At 39.7% G+C, this 27605-nt stretch overlaps 1 protein-coding gene across 2 annotated transcripts in view; it reads left to right on the top strand.

Annotated features, from left to right (window-relative positions):
* ARB2A (ARB2 cotranscriptional regulator A) overlaps positions 1-27605 on the top strand; it is a 282286-nt gene that overhangs the window by 25144 nt on the left and 229537 nt on the right. For both annotated transcript variants that reach the window (XM_064437772.1, XM_064437773.1), the window contains 2 exons: positions 7993-8094; positions 10717-10817. In XM_064437772.1, coding sequence (XP_064293842.1) covers positions 7993-8094; positions 10717-10817 — 203 coding nt within the window. The remainder of the gene's footprint in view (positions 1-7992; positions 8095-10716; positions 10818-27605) is intronic.

Here is a 27605-nt window from a genome sequence, read left to right as displayed (position 1 = left end):
TACTCTAATCCTTGACTCTCATTAAAGGTTGTGTTCCTCCACAAATTTATCCAGCTTATATTAGCAGGTATAGTGATTCCAATTAATGATATCCCCTTTCTTGAATGTTCTGGGAAATATGTGCAGACCCAGACATTTGATTTATTTGCAATTAGAACAGGTTTTTTGGTAGTAATTCAGAATGCACATTCCTTCCCCATGAATTTCCTGGTTCCTCAGTAAGTATCTTAGAATTGCCGAATCTTAATCCATAAGCAGCAAAGTAATAACACTCCCCTTAGGTTCCTCTCTTATTTCCAAGAAACTGGTATACTTGTAAGGGTAAATGAAGAGGATTATGCCTATTATCAAGAAAAAGCAACACAAAAATATAAACCCTTGAACACAGTCTATTTCTATATATGACTTTCTGAAATACCAGGTGCATTCCATCAAGATTTAGAAATTTTTTGTTTTAAAGGTCCTGTTTCCTCAGAAGTCCACTTCTTTTCTTTCTCAGGAGCTTTCTTCATCTGTGTATAATGAATCCGTGAGTCTATGCCCTTCACTTCTATGGCAGTATTAGAGGAAAGGACCAAATAAGGGCCTTTCCACTTTTCTTTCAATGGTTTGTCTTTCCACATGTGAATATACAGTTTGTCACCAGGGCTGAATTCATTCACAGGTGAATCCAGAGGCAAAGGGGCTCATAGATGAAGATACTTATACAGGGATGATAAAGTTGGTGATAATGACAACAAATAATCAACCAGTATTCCTTCTCTAATGTGCATTTGATCCTGTTTCACCATTACCACATTTGTTGGATATGGTTTTCCATATAAAATTTCAAAAGGGCTTATACACTCCCTTACTCTGGGCCTAATTCTAATTCTCATTAATGCTATCTATAGAACATCAATCCACTTCATCTGAGTTTCCTGACAAAGTTTTGCCAGTTGTCTTTTTAAAGTTTGGTTCATCCCCTCTATCTTCCCACTTGACTGAGGTCTCCAGGGAGTATGTAAGTTCCATTGCCTCTGTAGGAGTTTAGATATCCCCTGGACTATAAAAAGAGGCCCATTATCTGACTATATTCCTTCTGGGACCCCAAATCTTGGGATAATTTCTTTAAGTAGAATCTTAACTACTTCCTTAGACTTAATTGGTGCAGCATGGGAAAGCTTCAGGCCACCCAGAGAATGTATCCTCTAAAACCAAGAGGTGTTTGAATTGGTTACTCTTTGGTAATTCAGCAAAATCTATCTGCCAGTATTCTCCTGGAGTTCAGTCTTGCTTTACTTCCCCTAGTGGAGGTTTTCTTTTGATTTTAGGATTATTCTGGCAACAGTACTGGCACTGTCGTACAGTTGTATCAGCTTGCTTCTCCGTATCTAGTCCTATTGCATATCTTTTAACACTAGCAACCAAGGCATCTGCTCCCTTATGAGGCTCCTTGTGTGTTTTCTTTAATATTTCTCTTACCATTGGGGTAGCGATCAATACCTGACTGTCTTTCATTTACCCACCAACCTTCTGATGATTTAACATATTGTAAATGGTTGGCTAAACAATTGTCCTTTTCAGAGTGTCTTGGAGGTTGCCATTGCCTTTTACTGGTATCAGTGATCCAACCAGTGATTTTTCCTTTGCATTTCTCTTTGCTGCTTCATCCACTTTCTGATCTCCCTTCATTATTTTGGTCTGTCCCTTTTGATGAGCTTTGCAGTGGATGACAGCGACTTCCCTTGGCTTTAGCACAGCTTGTAATAGCCTTAAAATCTCTGCCTCATACTTCATAGAGGTTCCTTGGGAGTATAGTAGTCCATGCTCCTTCCATATGGCTCCACATGCATGTAACACTCCAAAGGCATATTTAGAGTCTGTATAGATATTTATTCTTTTCCCTTCAAATAGCTGTAAGACTGGGGTTAATGCTATAATTTCAGCCTTTTGGGCAGATGCACTAGATGGTAGCACCTGATATTGAGCCAGTCTACTCGGGAAAATCTAGTGGTGTCCTTTCTGCTCAGGCATGGCGCTTACTGCATGTGGTAGTTACAATAATAGGTTGTCCCAAAGTTAATTTCTGAGTCTCTTTTACCCACAGTACCGCTGTGGCTGCTGCCCTTAGACACGCAGGCTCTCCTTTATTCACTGCATCTAGCTGTTTGGAGAACTACGCCACTGGTCTTTGCCAGTCTCCGACAGTCTGGGTCAACACTCCTAGCCAGTTGCTTTCTTTCATGCACATGCAGAGCGAAAGGGTTACTCAGGTTGGGTAGGCCCAAGGCAGGGCCTTTGAACAATTCTCTTTCTATAGTGTTGAATCCCACACAACACTCTGGAGTCCATTCTAAAATTTCTTCAGGCCCCGTGATAGCCTCGTATAATAGTTTGGCAATCAAGCTAGAATTGGGTATCCAGAGCCTACACCGTCCAGCCATGCCCAAAAATCCTCCCAGCTCCCTTTCAGTTTTAGGTGCGGCTGTTCGACAGATAGCTTCTTTCGTTTCCAGTCCCTATTTTCTTGACCCTTGTGATATTTCAAACCCCAAATATGTCATGTTAGTCTGTACCAGTTGTGCTTTCTTCTGAGACACTTGATCTCCTCATAGTTCCAAGAAATTTAATAAGTCTATAGTTGAATCCTTACATCCTTTCTTAGTTTCTGCCCCAAGCAAAATATCTATGTATTGGAGTAGAGTAGTGGAAGGGTTCTTACCTTGCCGTATTTCCAACTCTTTAGCCAGCACATTACCAAATAATGTCGGACCATCTTATATCCTTGTGGCAGCACTGTCCAGCAAAGTTGTGTCCTTTTTGTAGCTGGATTTTCCCATTCAAAGGCAAATATTTTCTGACTTTCTTGTTCCACTGGAATGCAGAAGAAGGCACCTTTGAGATCCAGTGCTGTAAAATAGGCACAAGTCTCAGGTATCATAAACAGTAAAGTATATATGGGTCTGGTACTACTGGGTGTACATCAGCTGTGATTTTATTAATGTATCTCAAATTCATAACCAATCGGTACTCTCAAGTTCGAGGTTTCTTAACAGGCAAAATTGCAGTATTATATTCAGACTGACATTCCTATAATAACCCATACCACAAGAAAGTATTAATTAATAGTTCTAGACCGAATTTAGGCTCAATTTTCAGGGGATATTGTGTCTTTCTTACTGTTTGGACTCCTGGTTTTAACTCAGCTTTTACCAGGGTTACATTTCTTGCTTTTCTAAGTTTGTCAGAGGCCCATACTGTCGCTATTCCTGCATCTAGGATTTTTTGGGGGATGGTTGCTCCATTTTCAACTTGTTTGTTTTGATTGTCATGTATTGGTATCTTTTATTCCTCTTGCTTTCCCCTAGTTCTTGTAGTCAAACTGACTCATCAGAGAATAAATATAACCGAGCCTTCCATGCTGTTTCTTCTGGTACATGTAACTGAATAGCTTTGTCAGAGAAAGTCAGTTGAGCTCTAAGTTTACACAATAAATCTCATCCCAGTAGTGGAAGAGGGCATTCTGACATATACAGAAATTCATGAGTCAGTTTAGTATTCCCAATCTTGCATTCCATGGTTTAATAAATGGCCTTAAGGTCTGCTTTCCAGTGGCCCAGTAACTGATACCCATGTTTCACTTAATGGGCCCTTACAGCTAGTAACTACTGAGCGGGTTGTCCTGCTGTCTATCAGAAAATCTATAATTTCATTCCCCAGCTTTATTGGAACGAGGGGATCAGCTGGGGAGATGGTAATACTCTCCAGCTGTCCTCTTCATCAGAAGTTTCCAACATGATCAAATTGGGGTTTGTGTCTGGCCCTAGCCCCTTTTCCTAGGGTTACCTTTGCTGGTTAGTTCTCTTTGGGACATTCATCTTTCCAATGCCCTTCCCCCTTGCAGTACGCACACTGATTAGGGCCTAATGGAGTCTGACTTGAGGGGGTAACACCTTGTCCTTAACTCCCTTCGGTTCATCCTCCTCTTGGCTTCTTCACCCTCCTTGGAGCACCTTTTCTCTTTTTACGGGTTCTGTATAGCAATCTTCTTTCTTTCCCTTTTCACCTTCAGCAAGCGCAAGCATTCCATCTGTATCATTTGTCAACAATTTACACTTTTTAGGAGTATCATGCTCCTGTCTCAAGGCAAAAAATAAATCAACATATGCAACCTCATCCCCTTTATCCATTCTTCTACAAAGCAACATTAACAGTAAAATAATATTATAATTCAATGATCCATTTGCAGGCCATTTTCCTCTGTCATCCAATTCATACATGGGCCACTATTGAGCACAATAAGTTTTTAATTTATCCTTTTTCAGGGGATCCTCTCCAAACTTTTTCCTGTTTTTCAAGAGACATCCTAAAGGAATACACAGGGGTACTTCTGTTCAGGTAGCTGTCCCCATAATATTTCCTAATAAAAACCTTTTATGCCATGACTTCATATACCCCTGAGTCGCTCAGTTCTGACCCCATCGTCAGTAAAGATAAAGGACCTCTTCCTTTATCATGAGTCAACGTGAATTTCATTCTGACCACTCGTGCTGGAGCAGCCTGTTAAGTTCCTGCTGCAGGCCTCCTTCTTAAGCACCTCTTACGCAGAGCCGTTTCCTGAAATGATGGCTACGCAGCTCAGTAATCCCTGTCCCCCTCTGAGAATATCTTGTGTTGGTGTTGCACCACTGAGTTGCCTGTCATCCGTCAGTAGGGAGGAACCAGTGGATTCCCTGAACAAAAGGTTGGTGCGTGCTGGAGTCCCTTCTGGTCCCACCTCCCATCTGGAATGGCAGCACAGTCTGGGCGAGGCTTATACTGGCTGTTCCATCTGGGTCACCCACCCTGTTGTCCCCAAAATTGGGGTTCCTTCACCTGGTGTGCCATAAGCCGATCTTACACACAGAGCCGAGATATTTGTTTATTCCACGTTTGCACAAAGGTGGGTGCAAGGTGGTAACTCCACAAAGCTAGCACATCAGGTCAAAACTGCAGTAGGTATGTACAGAGTTGAATGTGTTACTAACATCTAATATTCACCCCCCCAGCTAGTCACGGGTTAGCGTCTTTCTCAGTTCCTCTCACAGGTAGAGCTCCTTGTAATTTTACTCTGCATGCTCAGAGAATAAGGTGCTTATTTGAGTAGGGGGCTTTTTCTAGTTAGGAGGTGTGGTTTTCCTATTAGAATGAGGTGGTTTGACCTTGTGGCATCAGTTTAGGACATTTTGCTGATTTTACTAAGCTGGTATGTAAACAATACGGATCCTTAAGGATGTGTGTCAGTTGTTTTAAATTTGTGTCCTCCCTCCATTCCTTGAAGTTCCTCTAGAGTTAGTTATCTCAGTATGCTTTATCTTAAAGGTTGAAATAACCTTAGTCTGTCATCGACTCCCGTGTAAAAATTGGGTTTCTACCAAAGTATTATCAGAAATACATGTTCTCCTATACACTGATAGTGAATGGTATTTCTTCGGTTAAAGCTGTATTTGTGAAACACTCGGTGAAAACCTATGCATTGTTTTTTTCAAACTGTATATTAATTCTGTCAAATTAGTATGTTTTGATGAAATTACACTTCAAGTTTGAAAAAGTACAACTCCCATTATATACTTGGCCTTAATTTGATCTTCATTGAGGATTAGTGTCCACGAAATATTCCACATAATGAAAACTTTTTGTGAGGATGTTGTTTTCTTCATGCAGTCTAGTGAACTCCTGTTGAGCTGTAGAAGATCTGCAAATCACTCAGTTCTGGACTCTGTTAAATCAGTCCTTCGTTGACTTAAAGAGTCCAAGATCTTAGGTGAGAATGGTGGATCAGATATTGAAGGAATCTCAAAGTTTTAAGAACATTTTAGCTAATTTTAACTTGAAAAATGGCACAGGAAGAAAGTGGCCATGTTGGAGCACAGGCCAATTGCATTTGTTCTGAGTGACTCTGATGAAAGCTGTAAATTACAACAAGCTGTATATTCTGCTGAAAATCTTAATGTAGTTCACATAGGTATTGCCCTTGCTAGTCAGGAGATGGATATTTTATTATATAGTAAATGACACTTCTGTGTAAACACGTTTCCAAATAGGTCACAGTAAGAAAACTTAAAAACTGGTGAAATTAAATTCTAGAGGTGTGGTGTGACTGGAGTCCCTTCACCAAGGAGAGAAAGGCATGCTAAAGACTGTTTTGCTACCTTGATGTTGTGAAAGTCACAACAGAGGAAGAAAGGGCACGCTTTTTACATCCTGTTGTGAAAAGCTGCTTTGACAAAGTTGTTTTTTTTCTCCTGTCATTTGGTTGAGGACCAAAGCGGGTCCCCCTGAACTTTCAAAGTGCAATGCACAAGAACAAGCATATGATTTCTTATGTGGATTGAAGGTCATGGGGCTTGCTATTAAACAGATTTCATGTAAAAGTGAGCTGTAGTTGAGAAAGTCACATTTAGAAATCTTCAAGTGAACGTCCAATGTTGTGTGGCTATTTAGATACCACAGAGGTGCTCAGACACAATAGCATAGCTTGGAGAGACACTGAATTTCAGCGGCCATGCAAGATGGCCTTTGGTCCTGCAGCTTTACCTGGTGAAATCCCTTGGAGAAGGAGGAGCTGGAGGAGACAATCATACAGACAATGGAGCGAATGTCGAGTGAACCTGAAGAGTTACAGAAGAGCAGGCCAAGGAAATGTCAAGGACGGTGAAGCTAATTTTCAGTACATCTTAAACACTGGAAATTTCAAAGTATTGATGTACCAATACTGAGCTTAGGTAACATGGGTAACGTATGGGCTTGTCACTGGTGACAAGACTAAGCAAAAATAGTGATCCAAAACCTATTCAAATAATGATTTTTAAGTAATTAAAGGATAGAACTGTAGTTAATGTCAAACAAAGCAAGTTTAAAGATAATGAGTCTTTTCAAACTGTTTTCTTCCCTTTGAGTTACAACTTTGGATGGTAAAGGTAATAAAGCGATATACTTAGAATACTTAATGCATTTCCTTGGTGATACATGGTATCTTGATTTATGAAACAATAAATAGTGAAAATTCAGTGTAGCACCCCTGAAATGAACATTTGTGTGGACTTCAAATTCGCCCTTTAGGAAGTAGGAAAATACATTTCAGTGGAATCCTGCTGAAGCATTTCTTGATGATTTTTTATTAATAATCAGAAAGTAAGTTAAAAGGATGCATTGGGTTGTGTGGGTGATGAGCAATGAGGAGAGGAGAGATGATTATACACTATTATCTGTGTATGCAGTAATTGTGTACTAGTTAGATGTAAGCAAAAGATGTCCGTATATGCTTGCCTCTGGTTAAATGTCAATCCTTAAATGTAGGGTAAAGAATTCAGAGTATGCCTATTTTAGTGTACGTCCATTAGTGAATGTGGAGTGTACTCGGATGTGCCGGACCAGTCTGAGAAGGATGTGCATATCATGGCTTCCTATAAAATGGATGGCTGCCTTGAGGGTTATTAAAGGAGGGTCGTTGGAGGGAAGGATTTGGAAAGCTCAGTCTATTTGGGTATCAAAGGGAAGCTTAAGGAGTGTTGTGATCACAGCTCGTAAATGCCTGTGAGATGATGTGCGTTTGATATTCTGAGCTCTTCTAGAGGGCAGACGACAATGTATCAATGACTTGATATTGAAGCTAGGTAAGTTCATGTTAAAGCCGTAATGCATACCAGAAGCATTTTTCCAACACTGAGGGTAATGAGTTGTTGAAACAAATCACTATGCCTTTGGTGGCTTTGGACGTTTTTGATCAACATTACAGATAGATAGGCAAATAAATAAATAAATAAATAAATCAGAAGAAATGCTGACAATGAGGCCAAGCTTTTGAATCTGGAATGAGATTTCCTGTAACGAAGTCCTGTGTTTAGTAATATGTAGGATGTCCTTCTGCCCTTAAGATCTACAAATCTGCACAAACACATTTTGTCAGTGATAATAGTGAAATAAAAAAGACATAGCATGCTTTATGTAATTTTTCTTTTCCTTTTTTAGATTTATTGTCTAGAATAGACTTGGATGAACTAATGAAAAAAGATGAACCACCACTTGAATTTCCTGATACTCTGGAAGGATTTGAGTATATATTTAATGAAAGTAAGTCATATATGCTTTGTAAAGGCTATACTTAGAATAATGTTGAGAGGTTATCAGAACTTTAATTATACCTTATGTCCCTATTTCAATTCCACACTTTGCCATTAAGAATAAAATTTTAAGCCTTAGTGTTAAGAGACTTGTAAATCTAGCTAAGTAATATTTTCTAATTTCATAAAATTGTCACAAAAATCCCTCATTTTATACAATACTGTGGGTTTGTACTGCACATACTTTATGACTTCCTGTTTTCTATTACAGAAGCACTGATGCAAAAATTCTGAAAGTAGTTTTCTGTAGCATTAGCATTAAAAAGCAGAATTAAACACTTTAAGAAACGTTTTAATTACCGATTCATTTTTATGGACACAAAAGGAGTCATTATTTAGCTAACAATTTATCCCAGCTATTTCATTAATACCGATAGGAAACCACCTATTTATATTGATGGAAGGATGAGCAGTGCCATAGATTGTCTCTTACTCTCCTGGCGTGGGTCACAGTTTTGCATTACAGCTAAGTGTGCGATGACTACAAGTACTTCCAGCTAGCTGAATCTGTGTGTCAAATGAGTTAGTAGTATTTATAATTTCCAGTGCATACATTTTAAAATCCAGCTGAGAAATAAGCCTCTGAGCTAAAGTAATACCAGACTCCAGGAAATGGCTCTTTCAAGATTGTTTGAAACCTGTGGGACAAGTGGGGACGTTTACAATTCTACTTCTTTGCAGTGCCTATTCTGTGAACAGAGGAACTTTAGTTGCTAAATCTGCCTGTCTTACATCTTCCACTTTTAAAGAAAAAAAGAGCTTTCCTTTAAATGATAGTCATTTATGCAACACTTAGCTTTTTAATACCCTGATGGCTTTCACAGGAAGGTACTTAGAGACTAAAAGTGTCATGAAAGTGATGCTCTTTCTTTGATGGGAGGGGTTCAGCTCTGTCACTTTTCAGCTCCTTATTTTTAGATCTGCACAGTGTCTACTGTCTTCCTTACTGACTTCAGAGTTAATGGTTCATATGTAGTTGATAAAAAGGGCTGAAACTTAAATTTTGGGGAACAATGTTTTAGAATTATGTTATAGAATATTCCATCACTAACCTCACAGCCTGAGTGATTTCCACAGAATGCAGCAAAACCTGTTACATATGGTACTGGTCAGCAAAGCAAAAAGGTCTCTGTTTTGCCTTTGTACATTTAATTCAAATGTTCAGTCACTCTTATGACATAATCATGCTTATATTTACGATGGAAAAGTAAGGAAGATTTTTATTGGGTGTAAAGAATCTGATGAAAACAAGGGTCCCAGAAAGCCAAATTAAAAATGTACTAGATATTCACTCCACTTCACTTGTGGAGGGAGCAACTTCTTGTACGATTGAATGACATACTTGAAGAGTGACCAGCTGAAGGTGAAGTTATGATGATGATATGAGGAGGACATTTGGACCTGAGACAGGGATATGAAGTTGGGGAGAAATATCCTCCTGGTGTCTAGTACATCAGGTAAGACAGGTCTGGAAAAAAATGTCAAAAAGGCAGATAACTGTAACTATTAGAGGTATCAAATCTTACATTTTATTTAAAACATCAAGAATCAAAATGTAAAGGTACTGAAAAGTTGTGAACTAAGTTAGCAATTTCTTGCTATTCAAGAGGAAATATTTTTACTGAGACAACTTGCTTTCATCAGGTGGGCATTTCAGCTGTCAAAGGAGATACTTCTGCATATCCCTGTTTTTAATGTTTCTCTGATTTACTGTAATTTTGTGATGCTCTGAGACCATAACTTGCGTTTGTCTAATTAGCTGAAACATTATTGGCAAGGTATCTGTTTTCTGCAATTTGCTTCTCGTTTTGTTGCCATTTTATTATTATTGTTATTTTAACTCAGTCCATGTCTTAATCTGTGCTTTGGTATGCTGCTAAATTTTTGCTGCAAACAAGGCCAACTGCCGAAGGTTGCATTCGAATCTAAGAATAGCATGTGTTTTTGCTCTGATTAAGTGTTCTGCTTTGTTCTACTGTTGTAATCTTAGTGTACCTTGAATCTAAGAGCTCTTACTTGATTGCAATGTGCCTGAAAGTTAAGATACTTACCTTAACTGTGGGCATGGGGTTCTTTCAGGTTAACTTAGACTGTTGTTAATCTTGAAAATAAATGTTTCCTTTCCTTCCAGCCTCCAGCTCAATTTGCAATCATATTTCTTCATAAATGCAGTGAGTTTTGAAGTAGGGGATTTGTAGCTACAATTTGATCACCTAATTGACATTGAAGATCAAATATTAACTGCTGATGTTTACACTTCACTGTTAATCCATAGAAGTTGAGACATAAATATTTCTTGCAAAAGCAGTTTGGCATTTGATATCTGCATGTAATTTCGCTGTCATACCTGTGTTTAGCTTTATCTAGTAATATATACCGTTCAAGGTCAATGCATTTTGTTGTTATGCCCCAGTTGTTCTCCTTTAAAAAATACTATGACCAAGAAAGGAGAAGACATTCATAATAGCCCAATTTTTAGATGTAGACTTCTTTTTAAATTTTCAGCAATTAAGTCTATCTTGATTTTAATGAAGAAGTATATTAAAATTAAATTCTTTTGTTTCTTTTACAGAGGGGCAATTAAGACACATCAAAACAGGAGAGCCATTTGTTTTTAATTATCGTGAAGATTTGCATAGATGGAACCAAAAGCGCTATGAAGCTCTTGGAGAGGTATATAAACTGTGTGCGTGTATGCACGCACGTATGTATTGGTGTGCTGTGGTTGTTGTTGTGTTCCTCTGTAGAAGTGATACTTCTATGTATGTTAAGAAAGGTTTAGTGATGCTGCAGTCATTTAACAGAAGGTATTTCAGGATTTATTCTGTGTTAATGCTCTTAACAGTAATTTCCATTATTTGTTGTATAGCTTAAGATGTTCTTTAGACTACAATTTGACTTCAGTTTACGTTCAAAATAGGGTATCATCTAGATTACACAGATCAGAGAATATTGTACTGTGCAGTATTTTCCTTAACTTTCTCCTCCTCAATGCAAAGCACTGGGTGCAAAAGTGTGGCATTTACTTTCTAGCTGAAGATAAATGTATTGGTTGTTTTTCTCATTTTACCAGGAGACACCAGGAGTCACCAGCTTGATCAAGTAGAGATGTGATGAATAATTGATTAAATATTTGTTGATGTATTAGATACTTGGATGCTACCGTTACAGGCTTTTTGTAGGGATGTTGTGGCTGCAGTAGGTGTAGCGGTGACTGACCGTGGTTCCTTCTTTATGTGGAAATGACTTTAATTTCAGTGCCATGATTTTTGTAATGCTGTGGGAGTCAGAACATTGACTTGACAAGAAAGGCACCTGATCTCGGTGAATGCAAAATAGCGTGTGCTGAGGTCTTGCACTGTCACAGGCTCCCCTGCCCAGCAGGAAGAACAGCCTCAGCACGCTCACCTCTAGGTAGTAATGCTGTTCACGTCAGGGTGGCCTTTGGAGAAAGGGGATGCACAGTTCTGTGCACAAACTAGGGTCTTTTTCTTAGAGACTGTATAATGTTGCCCAGCAGTTTCTGCTGGAATCATCACGGCATGTCATTCAAGAACTGCTTTCGCCTCATGGCCTGTCTACTTTCATTAGTGTTATTGTTTTAGTAAGGATTAAACACATTTATTCCCCACTTACTCTTTCTGTTACATTAATTCGGACTATTCAGAGATATGTTTGATTGTGCAAGTTTAGACATTTTGTCTTTTAATCTTTCTTGCTGTGATGGTTTAACCCCAGTGGGCAGTTCAGCCCCCCACAGCCACCCGCTCCCTCCCCGCCTTGGGATGGGGGCGAGAATCAGAAAGGTAAAAGTGAGAACATTCGTGGGCTGAGATACAGGAGAAAATTTGTGGGTTGAGATACAGTTTAATAGGTGAAACAAAAGCAGTGCACACAAGGAAAGCGAAGTAAGGAATTAATTCACTGCTTCCCATCAGCAGACAGTTGTTTAGCCATCTCCAGGAAAGCAGGTCTTCTTCATGCATAATGGTGACTTGGGAAGGCAAACACCTTATTGATAGATAAATCCAAACGTCCCCCCCTTCCTCCTCCTTTCCCCCAGCTTCTGTTGCTGAGCATGACATCATATGATATGGAATATCCTTTGGGTCAGTTTGGGTCAGCTGCCCCGGCTGTGCCCCCTTGCAACTTCTTGTGCACCCGTAGGTGGTACAGTTGCGTGCTAAAGAGTAAAGGAAAACTAGAATGTTGGAACTGACAGCCAGTTCTACACCACTGCAAAGTAAATAGTATGAAGCCTCTTGGTTGGTTTTCTTGGATGGAAAAATAAGTATATACTTAAATTTATCACCAAATGGTTTCATACAGTTTCTCGTGTTGCCAAGAGTGCATTTGTTAAAGCTGAAGAAATACTTCATTACATGGTCTTTTCTAGGTATAGCATTGTAGGCTCTAGGAACTTCACAGGCACTGAGCATGCGGGCCCAAGAAAGGAGCGCGCGGCAGAAGCCTCTGCCCGTCTTGCTTAAGAGGAATAGCACGGCACCTGTCCCTAACCTCTGCCAAGTGGTGGTCTGATCCTCTGAGGCTGGCTCAGCTCCTCTGTTCCATTCAGGGGTCAGCCTGGGCTCTGTGCTGGATGTGTGTTGATTACTGCTTAGTCCTGCCAGAGCTTTCTTCCCAGGCACTGAAGAACCTTTCTTTTTGCCTCCTCTTCCTTCACCTCGTTCCTGCAAGAACTGTGTCAGCGGAGGAGACAATGGGGCTGCTGCTGCTGCGTGTCGCATCCTTCCACCTCAGGTGTATGTTCTTCCAGAACACGGAGTGTGCTATTGCCCAGTCTGTTGCATTGCCTAAGTTACTTGATACACAGTTCTTCCAACAGCGAACAGTTTGGTGCCTGTTCCATGGTCTGTGTGGGCAGACCTTTGCGTGTCCCTGTATTGTTCAGATATCCCCAATTTCCAAATAAACAAGTTGGACAAGGCAGAACAATAATATTTCTCCATGTGGCCATCACACCTTGAATATGTTTGGCAACATCATCAAATTCCTCATTCTGTGCATCCAGATAGGAAGTGCCACAGCCTCAACCAACTGTAGTATGAATGCTTTTTTTGTGACTTTTGGTTAACCAGGAGATGTGGCGTGTTCATGGAGCTGGTTTTGTCTCGGATAGAGTTAATTTTCTTTATAGTACCTACTATGAGGCTGTGTTTTGGATTAGTGCTGGAAGCAGTGCTGATGATACAGGGGTGTTCTTGTTGCTGAGCAGGGCTTGCACAGAGCCAAGGCCTTTCCTGCCCCTCACCCCACCCCACCAGCGAGGGGCTGGGGGGGACACGGCTGGGACAGTGACCCCAGCTGACCCCAGGGATGTCCCACACCGTATGACATCACGCCCAGCACATAGAGCTGGAGGAGAAGGAGGAAGGGGGGACACTGGGACTGGTGGCGTTTGCCTTCCCCAGTCACCGTTGGCCGTGATGGAGCCCTGTTCTCCTGGGGATGGCGGAGCACCCGCCTGCCCGGGGGAAGGAGGGAATGAATTTCTTGGTTTGCTTTGCTTTTGTGCGTGGCTTTTTACCTATTAAGCTGTCTCAACTGATGAGTTTTCTCACATTCACCCTTCCGATTCTCTCCTGCATCCCACCGGGGGCAGGGAGCGAGCGGCTGCGGGGGCTGAGCTCCGGCTGGGTTAAACCACGACAGTCCTTTACTTCTGTTACCTGTCTTGTGCATTTTGTTTTCTAGTCATTCTCCAGGTTCAGGCAGGTCTGAGTGATCTTTGAAAACGCACTTCATTTATATTGGTAGGTAAAAAGCAAGGAGATTTGAGGTCAGGAATGTGACAGGGTGAATTGTTCTAAGTTTTGTATTTGTTTTGAGTTTTTAAAGACAAATGAAACTCATCTGTGTTTCCGTCTGTTGTCTGTTAGGTGCTTGATACTACACAGTTCTTCCAATAAGCCAGAAATTTATAAATGCTCCATTGTCTGTTTTTGGCACAGTGGGTGTTTTTATGGTTATCTGAGAACACGGGATGCTGCCCGGCAAGACGCTCGGCATTTGTTCACACAGATAAAAGCTCCTCTATGCCATAGATCGGTGGGTCACTGATGTAGATGTTGAATAGTATAGATATATTACTCTCTGATTAGCCTTCTTCTAGTCTAGGGTAAGATGTGTTCAGCAAACCCTGATAGCTTAAGAAGCAGCAGCTCATATAATTCATAAGGTGAAGTAGTAGAATCTGGCCTTAGGCCTTTGCTTTGAAACACCAGCCTTTAGCTTCAGCAGTTCTCTAATATGTATTTGTGGCTGCACATTTGTATGTAGCTGGACATACAGTGAGGTGATGAAGTAGTTGGACTTGTATCATTGGACAAAATTGTTTTACGTATTCAGCGTTTCCATTGTTTGCTCAGTTATTGTATGCTGGTTTGCTGATTTTTAAAGGATTTGTGCATCCTGCCCAAAGCAACTTCTTTTTGTTTTACTGCATGTATATATTGTGGGCTGATTTTAGGTTTTTTGCGTTTGCATATTTTATTACATTTTACTAATTTTAAGAAGTGGGTGTACTTCCTGGCCTTATGTTACAGCATCATCCTCTCTTTCTTGGAGCATTAATAAATTTCCATTTGGTAATCCATGATTTTTTGCCGTTAAAAGTCATGAATACACTATCTGTGATGTTCTGCCATTACTCTGGCGGTATGGAAATTGATTCTTCACAAATTACAATGGTTCGTCAACGTCTCCACTTCTTAGATCTCTTTATTCTTCATTCATTGATCTGTTATTTCAGGCACACAATTTGTTCTGCAGCCTCTTGATATGTGCTCCTAATAGACAATTTAGTGAACTGTTCATAATTTTGTGATTCTGGTTCAGTCATTGCTATTGCGGCATTGAATTTTGTGGAGAGCCTCTCCATTTGCTTTTTAAAAATTAAAATGGCAACAGAAGTGCAGAGAACATGGTGTTGCAGCTGCTTCTAACTGCCGATTAATCCATGTGGCAAGTTTGAAGGACGATTGAGAACAATTTTGTGACAATTCAGTTGTTGCAGACATACCATTCCACTTCAAGGTTGAATTATTTTTCTTTTCTGGCCATGAGTTATGGATATTTGGATTCTAGGTTAAACTCCAGACTAAACTCACATGGTGTATGTCTCCTTGCATTTTAAGTAGATATCTGTGTTTATTGTTTGCATCGCATTTTCAGTTGATGTAATGGCTACTGAAATTGCCAACAGTCAGCTTCAGCCCCTGCTTTGTCATGACAATGAAATTAGCTGGGACTATAAAAAAAAATACTACTGAAATCAGTTCCTGGGATTTTGCCTTGCATTTTGCCAGCCATATAGGTGGTTGATAATAAGACTTCATCAGAGAAAGATTGTGTTGACTTTCCGTGGTCTTACAGTAACCAGAGTATCCCTAGTATCAGTAGGTAGAAATCACCTGTCCCTCTGTATGTGTTTTACAGCTCTAGTGCAGGGTAATTGTAATTTGGTGATTGCTTGGAGGCCGTCTAATGTTTGCAGATGTTTTTGGGAGTGCCATCACTAATGAAGAGACTTCTACCTGTGCGGACAGTTTGCTTGGCTGCCCATGCCTTTAAATAAGTCGAATAGTATTTGTAAATACATAAATTATAATGTGGACCATAATATAAATGCCTCTGCTGTGGTCCTGCTCAAGGGCTAGAGTATGCCATCTCTTGTGATTGCAGCCTGTCTGACCCACAGAAGCGTCTAAGCAGGTAGCAGAAGAGTTGTGGTTATTTTTTACAGTTAGCACATCATAGTGCAAGAAGAAAACCTTATATTTATGTAGAACAGATTTGGAAAGCAAAGAAATAGAACACCTAAGTCAGAAATTCCTTGCATGTTTCATGTAAGATAAGATACAGTTAATTTTACGTCATCAGAGAAGTCTTGTCCCGCTAGATAAACTGCCTTAAAGTGTACGCGTGATGTTAGGTCCAGCTCATCGCAAAGCAGATTAACCATCAAGGTTAATATTTGTGTAGGGGAAAAAAATAAGTATGTAGAATTATGACAATGCCAACCCATAATTAAGATCACTAAGTCGTAAAACGGGATTTTTTTTTTTTCCAGATCTCCTTTAAGTTAAAGAACAGCTTGGTCTCAACATAATTTAAAAAATAAGCGTTCACCTGCTACTAATTTCCTCCTTGGTTGCAAAGAGCATTATTTGTTTGGATGACTGAGAGAAAGAAGCTATTTACATAGCACAAATGAAAGCATAGAGCAGCAGAAGAGGACATGTAAGTTAATGAAGAAGGAAGCATTAAGTAGTCTGCATTTGAAAGGGTAGCTTCTTACATGAATAACCCAAAATCTGATGATAGGCTGCACGTGCACCTGATAGTACTTAAGGTCCAATCTTGCAGCCGAAGCTCATGTGAATAAACTCAATAGGTCTGATCTTGTGAATAAGGGCTGCAGGATCAAATTCCAAATAAAATTTGCAGATGATTAGTAGAAATCCTTATACTCTAGTTTCAGTTTCTTTGCACAGACAGTTTATCACTAAACATTCTAGATTTTCTCTGGCTAGCAAGACTTTAATAAATTACGTGCTGCACACCATGGATTAAGCAAAATTATGTTTGTGTACCTTGTCTTATTATTATGGATTTGCTGTTAGTTGTCTAGTGGTTGGAAAAATTTGTCTCACTGAAAGGACAAAATAAATTGATAGTGATGTAATATAAAGGCATATTCATGGACATTTGCTTTCACGGGGTGCTTGCTTGGCTAGGGCTGTTGAAGAGGTTGTTCTGTTCAAAGAGATTAGATGCCAGATACTTAACAGGTGTCTGCTGAGCGTGCGTATACTGAATTTTTTCAGCGTCTTCTATTACAGTCATGTAAGGATAAATGTTCATGGGGATAGTAAAAATCCTCACTGAGAATCTAACACAAACTGTTCCTAACTTTAAGTCCTGTTTCAGAGGTAAGGTGAAAGCATCCGACTGAAATATTCTCCCCATCCTTGTTTCTGAAAGTGGTTAAATCACATTTTGGGTGGTCTCCTTTGGAAGCAATTTGATAGTGCTAGTTCTGTGCATGTCATGCCCCATCTACTAATGAATGTTCCAGAAGGTTTTTGCTTTAGTAAAATTGTACAGTGGAGTAAATGCCGCAAAAAAAGTTAAGGGTTGTATTATTTGGAGAAAAACAGGCAGGTGAGCAGAAGGGAGAGGTTGGACAAGTTCTTTAAAGTAAATTCAAGTGTGAACTAATTTCTTATTAGACAGATGAGACTCCACATGGAATAGAGGCGTATTGAATGTACCAGTTGGAGGAAGAGCTTACATGACACCTATCACTTGTTGTACACCGAGGTCAATTATAAATGCAGCTCTAGGAGTCCGTGCCTTATTGGTTCCATGTTTTTCTTCATACTAACTGGATTATTTTCAGTTTGTAATGGATGAGTGAGAAGCAGAAACATGACGCAGAAGACTTTAAGCAAACTGGATAAAGCACCTAAACATGGGGCAGGATATTGGATTTCTCTCTAATAGTAGTTTCCCAAACTCTAAGTAATCATACATTTCCATAAGGTTCCAGTCCTTTTACTTCACTTGTTTTTGAACCGATGCCTTTGATAACAGAAGGAAAATGCACAAAAAAATCTAAATGGTGTATGCGTACTCTCTTCAGAATTTTTTTAGAAAGATTTCAGCTTTTAGCAATCTGCTTATCTGCAGCGTTGCTTTTTGGTGAGTGAAGTAGATGGACAGACAGCTTAGCAAGGATTGAAGACTTCTTAATAGTACCTAAGGAAATTTAAATTTAAATATGAATCTTCGTTTCATGCAATATATTCATTTGCATATGCTAAATCCGCTTTCAAAATCTGCTGTTTGTGAAGACTTTTTACTGGAATGATTATGTCAGATGTGCTTCAGTGAACTCTTCTTGTTTGTAGGCAGCAATTGGCAGTAGGTTGGTTCATCACAGTAACATGACAGTACTCGAAAGGTTCAGAGATAGTTTCATAATTATTGTTAGCATGTTTCTTGAAAGAAATGATGAGCATCTCATAAACCCAGATGGGAATTTGTTACATTGTTGATAAATGTGTTGATAAATGTGTTTTACATTTTTAAATTGATAAACAGTGAAAAGCAGAGAAGATACAATAAGGCAGATGGTTGTTTATAAAGCACTTGCAAGTTGCTGCAATTCAAAGAATGGTACTAATTGTTAAAAAGAAGACAAAAATTGGAGTAGGGGGAGTGTTTCAATGAGTTAATCATGAGCTTTTTAAAAATAAAACCTTCAGCAGCTTTAGTTCAATTAGAAGCATTCTTGCCATCCTGGGTTTATATGCAAAAGTTTAGACTCTCAGCTCTTAATAAACTTTTGTACCAACCATTTTCATGTAGCTGAAATTAAAAATACAGATAATCTACCTTTTATCTGAATGTATCCATTCCCATATTTCTCCTTTTTCTTGATAGAAAAACCCCAAGATTTATGGTATAGGAAAGGAAAATTGAATGATCGTTGGTCTTATTCCCACATAAAAACAATGATCAGAATAGCAAACTCCAGAATCAGCAGCAGGTTCACGGCAAAGAAGCAAGATGGCACAGAGCTGCCTTATTTTTTGTTACAGGAGTGGTGAAAAAACGTGGGGTTTTGCCAGCTAGAAGGTGACTAGAAAAAATTATATTGAGGTAGTGCTTAGGCAGAATACAAATCAGCATATGTGATGCAACCAGTTGGTTCACCTTTGCCTTGCGAATGTTCAGTTCTTGTTTCCATCAGTGATATTAGACATTTCTATTAAAGGCAAAGTATTTCCCTGCTGTTTCAGCAGGAGTTTTTTGAAAAACAGAGATATGTAGATGAGTGCCTTCATCAAGCAGCACTTCTGAAATACGTTTGTTTTACCTCAGTTGCAGAACTCTGGAAGAGTTAGTTCTCTTTCACAGGATTTTCAGCTTCCCCAGGATAAAGAATTTTAACACTTTCTGTCTTCAACAAGAGACCTATGTATTTCAGTTTTCTGGGAATTTTTTTAATTAAAATTCAGCAGAATAGTGATATTTTTTAATAAAGCTGTATCAGCTGTGTCAGTCCTTAATACGAATAATTTGAAAGGAAAAAAATTCAATTATAAATCAATAGAGTGTTGTATTTCTGTATGTGCAAACAGCCTAAAATTACTTTAAGATGCTCCAGCTGCTCAGTTCATTAACTCAATCACAACTGAATTTTGGTATCTGTTATCTTCTGTTGATGGCTGCAGCAGACATACCCAGTTAGCGTGCCTGAAGCTGTTAGAAGCAGTTATGACTATTAAGGAAGGTCAGTTCTATAGGTTGTTTACGTAAGATTTTGAGAGGCTTAGTAAGTAGTTATTTATCTCAACTCATGCACTGTCCTGCCTGTAACGATTTGGGAAGGCATCATGCTCCTCCACACAGTGTAAATTCCTTCTTGCTTTCAGGGTTTCCAGATTTGCCTGTCATGCTTTTTGGGTAGTTGCACCTCTTATTTCATACCCTGAGTGTGTTGTTCGTAACAAGATACGAAAGATCTTTGAGAAGAAAAACAATATTTCTCTTTTCAGTTAATTAACTGGATGGGGGGGGGGGGGGGAAGGGTGCATACGTTTTTGCCTTCTTTCCAGCAGTGTAAATTAGACAGATATTAAAGTAACTTTCTCTTGTTTCACTGTAGATTTGACACCCCATAACACAGGATGGGAAAAATATGAAGAAAAAATAAGAGAGCTTAACAAAAAGATCAATGGTTTAAAACTCAGGGTGGTTAAAATTCTGAAAATAATTTTTAATACGTTAGTTTTAATTCCTATATTCAGGAATTCAGCTTCTGTCGTCATTTCCAGTATATATGGCTCTATTCTAACTGGCTTTCTTAACATGAAACCTGATATATATATATCCATCCCAGTCATAATGCATATGAGATTTTCACATAAAAGTACAAATTTAATTATAAAATGTATTTGGAGGTGTTTTTGTTAAGTTCTGTAATCTGAACTTGCTTTTAGATATGATTAATTTTCATGCATTAGACATGCACCTTCATCACATGCTGAAAAGAGTTTTGGTGCAGTACACCTTAAAGTTGGTGTTTAAGCAAGAGTGGAAAATACTAAAGGTAAGAAGAGGAAGTATGTGCCTAATGTAAGCTGCAGTTCTAGGCAAGGCACCTTTCTGGATATTGTATATACTTTTGGTTTCATGAAGTTGGTTAGAAAAAGACAAAAAATATAAACTTAAATGAAAAATGGAGGCCAAGTATTTTCTTTTTTGTATAGTATCAGTAAAACAGGCACAAAGGGAGTTTTCCTGTAGTTGGTCGCTCCATCTGAAGGTAATGATATAAATGAAAGAAGGAAATTACTCACAGCTTATGAAGATTGTAGGAAGGCAGACGGTTCAAGCAAAAGAAAAAAAATTTAGGACAGGTAACCAGCAGAAATTTTTTAATGAAAGTATTTGGCAAGTGAGTGCTAAGCATTCTTACTGCCTGATGATCAGGGGTTTTGTGCTTTGTTTTCTCTATGCCATGAAATATATCAGGGTTGATTTTTACAGCTGATCCCAACTTTTCAAAAACAGTGTGTGTCTTTTTGTAATTTTTGTTGAAACAGCTTTTTAATTGCTTTACTTGATACTGTGGAACCGCACATCAAATTTTTGAAGTTAACATTTCTGTTACTGCTGACTGAGGGAAGCTTTTAACTTCTAAGTTTTAAAACAAATGTTGTTCTGTGTATTAATTTAAAAACCTGTATGAAACTGCAGGTACCAATGAAAGTGGGGAATAATGCTGAAATAGCTGTCAGCAAGATAGAAATGATGAAGCTCTAGGACAGGAATTGTTTCTGTTGAGGCAGAATGAAGTGTCAAAGATGTCAGGACACAATGCTGATAGTTTCACAAGTTCTTCGTGGTATTTTCTTCAGCTTAAAACTTCATAGATCTTTCATTGAGGGAGGGATTTAGCTTTTTTTTTTAGGTTTTTTTTTTTTGCAGAAAGGGTATGCTTTTCACAGAAGTCAAACTGTTCACTGGAAAATAGTGTACCGAGCACACCCAAAGGTCAAGAGACGCAAACCAAGCTCCTTCGGTGTGTGTACGCCCATATACATATGTATATAGATGTTGCTATTTCTGTGAAAGTGACTACCCTCAAAGTCAACACATGTAAAAGAAGTGAATTGCCAAAACATAATTTAAATAAGTGGCCAAGGTGTAGCAGTGGTTTGTCATTACATTTGCTGGCAAGCTGGGGATTACAGCAGTCAACGTAGTGAATGCACCTTTTGGGGTTTTCTGCGAGCCAAATGACGGATCAGTATCACAGGCATTACCAGAACATAAATACAGTGAATATCACATGTGCTATCTGCCTGAATCAAGTGCAGAAGGGCAGAAGCAAGTCTCTCTGTCATATATATAAAATATATGGGCGAGACTGATCATTGTGGTCCATACACGCTTGTACTTGCAAAGCTCATGCTGGCGTGGGCTGTTGTAGTAATGGCTGAGGACCATATTTTCCTGTTCTAGATGTCCATGTCAGCGTAACACTCACTCTCCCAGCTACCAGAATTTACCTTGTCCCTAAACCATTAATGTGAAATGGGACAATGTCTTTTCTTCCATTTCCTTCTTGATGTGTCTTATGAGAGAGATCTTTGTGAGGGATGAAGAAACCTACTTGGTTCATCTTTAGAAGGGAGGCACGCTCTCCCCAAGCAGTCAAAAATTATGCATTCTAGAGTGCAGGACAGATTGAAGTCTTTTATGCTTTTATACCTGCAGGCAGGTGTTTAACCACCTGCAGAAAAGCAGGGCTCCATCACAAATAGCGGTGCCTTGGGAAGACAAATCCCTTGTCAGAGGATAACTCAAAACGCCTTCCCCTTCCTCCTCCTCCCGGCAGCTCTATATGCTGAGCATGATGTTGTAGGGTATGGAATATCCCTGGGGTCAGTCAGGGTCACTGTCCCAGCCACGTGACCCCCAACCCCTTGTGCCCCCCCAGCCCCTCGCTGGTGGGGTGGGGTGAGGGGCAGGAAAGGCCTCGGCTGTGTGCGAGCCCTGCTCAGCAACAAAAACACCCCTGTATCATCAGCACTGCTTCCAGCACTAATCCAGAACTCATACCAGCTACTATGAAGAAAATTAACACTATCCCATCTAAAACCAGCACAACGTGATATTGATATCTTGGGTATGTTTACTGGTGGTACTGGTTATCATCTTAAAATTATAGAATAATTTTGGTTGCACCTCTGGGGATTCTGCGGTCAACTCCCCTGCTCAAAGCATGGGCAGCTTCAAAGTTGTATCAGGCTGATCAATTAAAATATAGCAGGCTGCCTTTCAGCAGGAACACCCTAACCATGAATGGTTGCCACGGAGGTCTGTCTGTGTACTCTGGTGGTGGAGCGTCCAGGTAGACAGGAGAGCTCAGATGAAATCGCTCCAGCGATATGTGAGAGAAGTGATCATGGTAGGTGGGGCTGGGCTCATACATCTGTGAAGGTGACTTCTAAGGGAGAAAACGTGCTTTCAGAGTTTTGTAAGGCTGCTAGATGTAATGATTCACCGAGGATTTGTCCAGTACAGTACGAAGACTTCGGGAGGAGCATCACAGATCTTACCTAACTCTTCAACCAGTTGTTCAGAAAGGGTGCTGAGCATCAGGCTGTGACAGTGGGAACGTGACATAGACTCAAAGAAGAACGAAGAGTTGCTCACTGTATCAAAGCTACGCTTCTCTCTAGTGCTGCTCTTAGTGTGGATGCTGCCACCTGCTCCCAGAACCCTCTGCTGTTCAAGGTTTCAGAGTGCGTATTGCCTTCCACCAGCCGATTTCTCAAGGCATGCGCCGTGATGCACTGGAGAAAGTATTACCTGGTAGCATACATACACGTGCTCAACTCCACTGTGTTTGGCAAAAGTGCGCTTTGAGAGAGTGTGTGCCTTGAGGTCAATGTATAACAGAAAAGGAAAGAGCTTGTTTGGTAACATGAGCTTGCACTCATAGCAGCCAGCCAGGAGCGGGGCTCTCGTTTGTCTGGGTTTCAGTCTGCTCTTCAGTTTACAGTGTCACAGCTCTTCTCACTTAAGTATTTCGTGAATGTCAGAGAGCATTGGATCCTACTTTGCTAGGGACCACGTAAGGATTAGCCATGAAGAGGTCTGATCAGTTCTTGCGTATGCCAACATAATTCAGTGCTCCTGGTCACGGTGATGTCTAGTATGCAAAGATATTTCCAGATGTGTATGGCTGTAGGTAGATAATATTCAAATAATTTTCACAGCGGATATGTTGAAGTCAGCTTGTGGAAATGATCATGGTGCATATTGAGTTGCAAGTGTATGGCTTCAAGTTTGATCAGTTCTACATCAGTAAGCTAAAACTGCAAAGTAATAAAATACATCATTAATATTTCCTTCTGGAACAAATTTTTTTTCTATAGAAATACAGTATGATTGGATAATTCCAAACTAAATCTGTAAGATGGTGATCATTGATCCTTCTGTAAGACAAATCTGATTTCAGTTCGCAGTCTGCCTAAGAAATTAAAAATATCTTTTCTTCTACTGTTGATTAGAAGGTTAAGATCTTTGGTGAAGTGCTCGCTATGTTCTTGTGTTTCTTGGCCTTACCTTTCCACCTCCATAGGAAACCGAGTATATTGTCGGATACATTAGAAAGCAGAATTCATTTGGCTGCAGTATTAAATACCTAGTAATAATTTTTGACATAAAAATAGCCTGTAACCCTAGAGATAGTATGGGTAAAGGGGACAGAAATTAAGTAAATCATAAGGTGAATGCAAGTGGGAAGCAAAGGCTGATGCACATTTTTAGTATCGTTTCATAAAGATTTTTTTGGACAGGCTACATTCAGTAACAGAAAGGGTCCTAACTTAGATTGTAGTAACGCAATTTTGGGCTGACTTCCAATATTCAGGAATGCATATGTTCTTGATCCCTTATTACAACTCATAATTTTAGGAATATTGTGTTGGGAAAATAAGGCACGTTAGCCAGCAGCACAAATAGCAGGAGAAGCCACAATATTCATTTCCCCTCAACCCAGCCAAAAACGGAGTATTTGGCTGACTATCAAAAGGAGCAGCAGTAATTGTTTCCAGTATCAGTGGAGGCATTTTGCTGTTTAAAAAACCCAAAGCTTCCATTTCATTAGCTCTAGAAAAGGCTTGGTCTCTGCCATCATTTCAGGGATGAAAATGGGGTTCTCATGGCAAGCTGGAGGTTGCTGTGCCTTGCTGTGGCGTGGGCATTGCTGCAGGTGCCGCCGGGAGCTCCGGGTGCCTCGGCAGTAGCTGCTTGCCCTCTGGGGGCTCCTTCTCCTGGGTGCAGGAGCAGTCTGCAAGAGCAGCTTCACAAGCCTGGGTCACAAATGCAGCAGGACTTGCAGTTGTGTGTGATGAACCGGATTGGAGCCACCTTGTGAGCACCGGCCAAAATTTGTCTCAGGTTTACAGCTTAGCCTTGGTTTGTAGAAGGGAAAAACGGAAAAGGGGAAGCATGGAAAGGGAGATTAAGGCAAACTGTAGATGGTAGTGTGATGACTTGTCCCATGTCAGCCTACTTGCTGCCAAACTCTGCGGTGACGTGCTGGTCTCCTGCTGCCTCTTCTGTCTGGATTAGGCCTTGAGCAGGACGAAGGGGGAGCACCCCTTCGCCTGTGTGCCCATTGCCCAGATTACTGACTGAAAATAGTGGTGATGAGGATGGTCAGTCAGTGTGTGATCACAGCACTGCACGTTCTGTAGAGCAATAAATATGGTTTTGTGTGTGGTGGAGGGCAGGTATCCTCACTCCGGGTTCCCTGCTCTCTTCTCATGTCACGGAGATAATTATACCAAATTCTCTTGTGGAACAAGTCTCTTTTAGGCAAAAATCTGATTCCTAATATCACCCTCTCATTTTATTGTCTTGACTGTTATTTGTGTTTGCTTTATCTGATATGTGATGAATTTAAAACGTCTTTCATATGTCTTCCTATTTTATAATACCTTTCACCGAACAGAGAACTCTGCGGGCTAGCGGCTGTGGTATAATTATAAATCGCACACAAGCATGCTGCTCACTGCTCTTGATGTCCATTTTCTTTATCTGTATCTAGGTGATAAAATTGACTACTTGATGTTAATGTAATGTAATGAAATACTACCAAATTTACAGAAACGGCATGTTAGGAAGAAGTTTCCTTTTCAGATTATATTTTCATATCATTGTTCAGTAGGAATTGTCATTAACTCCTACTTGATGTGTCTGTGACTGATAACTACTGTATTGAACCACTTTTCCAATGGTTCAATGTCTAACGGCTATTCTCACACATGCCCCACCCCTCCAAAAGAGCGAAGGACCCCGTGGTGCAAACTTCTGTTTGGAAATTGACAAATACCAACATGAACATGAACCGATCCTGGTCACATGGTTTATAAACGGACGTCAGAACAGCCTTTTACACAGTGTTTTCTGACTCAGGTTATTTCATAGCTTCACAGACTTTTTAGAAATAACTGCTTAATTAGTTGGACATGCTAAGTATTATACTGTTTTAATGCAAGATTTCCATTCAAGCTTGTTAAATGTCCCATTTGACCAAAAAAAAAAAAAGTTTTTCTTCTGACAATATTTGATTTCAGTAGAAGGTCAAAGACACAAGCTAATATTTGACGTTTGCATAAAATCATCAACTGTTGTGATCCTTCTTAATCACTGTCACGTTAAGCAATTTTATGTGTAATTGGACTGTAGCTTGGTGGTTGGACTGAGAAAGATGTGATTCCTTCCCAAATGAAGTATGTGGGTAAAAATCATTAAAACACCGTAAATTGTAGCATGCAGAGCTTCACTATTAGCTGTTTTTCCTCTTCTCCCAGTAACTGTGCCCACATAGTTTAATGAGAAGGACATGTGTGTGCTGCGTCAGTGGCTACATTAGTTTTTCAGTCATAATTTAATAGGAAGAAAGGATCTGCTGTGCTTTTTGGACATGATCAACATAAATATTTGTGAGCAACTAAGAATATCCTTACATACTGTCCTCTAACAAAAACGAGACACAATAACAATAAGTGAAGTAATATTGGCTGTGAGATTTATTTTATATACCTCAGTTACCAAGAAAATTTCTTACTCATAGGCTTGTTTTTAAAGTGAAGTATAAAAAATACATAAATTAACCTTTCCAAATTTGATTTAATGAAGGCACTTTAAATAATAATTTATTTCATTGTTAAATTAAACCGTTTCCTGTATTTTAGACAAGAGCAAAAGTGTCAGGATTTCACTTGTCACATACAAAGCAGTCTTCCTTACCTCTTGGTCAAACTTCTCCTGGCATTAGCCGTACCTGGAGTTTTTTTTAGTTCTCTCCCTCTTTGAGTTCGCCTGCCAGCAGAACACAAGGCTAGGTTAGATGGGCTCAGTCGTATGGAATAGAAAAAGGAAATCTTTCCTTGAGAAACAGTGGGGAAGAATAGCAAAAGGTTCGTCAATGTCCAAGGTGTTTTCTTAACCTTCAGCTTGATATCCCCAGAAGGGACAGTGCCTTCAGGGCAGGTTTTTCTCTCCTTAAGGGGATGTTTCTTTCGGAGTACTAGGTATCATAACCACAGACCAGAAAAGCAGAAGGAAAGCTAGCCATTTCTCTTAGAAGTTAACTCCTGGCTTTTGTCAGTCACTCAAAGCAAGTGAGGGCCCCCCGTTTACCACTTCGGTATGTGATGAGTTAATGACCCTGGTGCGATCTACTTGGTTTACCTGACCTACTGGAAAAGAGGTGCAGGTATTATTTAATAGTGAAAATATAAACGTTTTTGGTGATTTCTGTTCTTGAGGGTATTGGCTACTATTTGTGCCAGGGAAAGGGAAAAAGAAATTCTGCTAATGGTCAGTGCCATTGCCCTTTTCAGCTAAATTTATGTAAATCCAATTTATTTTGACCAGCTACTGTTCTGGAGCGTGGTGGCAAAATGGTTACGACATCTTGCTATGGAAAGAAGGTGTTAATTTGAGTATTGCTCTGGATTTACATAAAATTAAGCCTTCAGTCCATCTGTGAATATTTATCTGGTCATTTCTGCTGAGGAATCAAAGGTGGCAAAATGAGATGCTTGACACATCACTGACTTTTTTGTCTGTGACTACAAAAGCCGGTAGGCTTTAACTATGTTAATCTGATATGTCAGTTGGGTTTGGCATGGATTTTTAACCTTTCAAAACTGCATAGCACCACCTCTCCATCTAAACTACTTGGTTTTTTTTCATTAACAGTTGGAATAATCAAAACTGCTACCACTCTTTCTTCCAGAGCCCTTTTCATAACACATCTCTAATATGAAAATTAGAGATAATAATCCTAAATTTTAGTTCTCAAACTGGAATATTAAGATGTGTTTATAAACCTCATTT

The sequence above is a fragment of the Phalacrocorax carbo genome, chromosome Z (assembly GCF_963921805.1).
Source record: "Phalacrocorax carbo chromosome Z, bPhaCar2.1, whole genome shotgun sequence".
Lineage (NCBI taxonomy): Eukaryota > Metazoa > Chordata > Aves > Suliformes > Phalacrocoracidae > Phalacrocorax > Phalacrocorax carbo.
The sequence above is the reverse complement of the archived record's forward strand: the minus strand, read 5'-3'. Positions and strand labels throughout refer to the sequence as shown.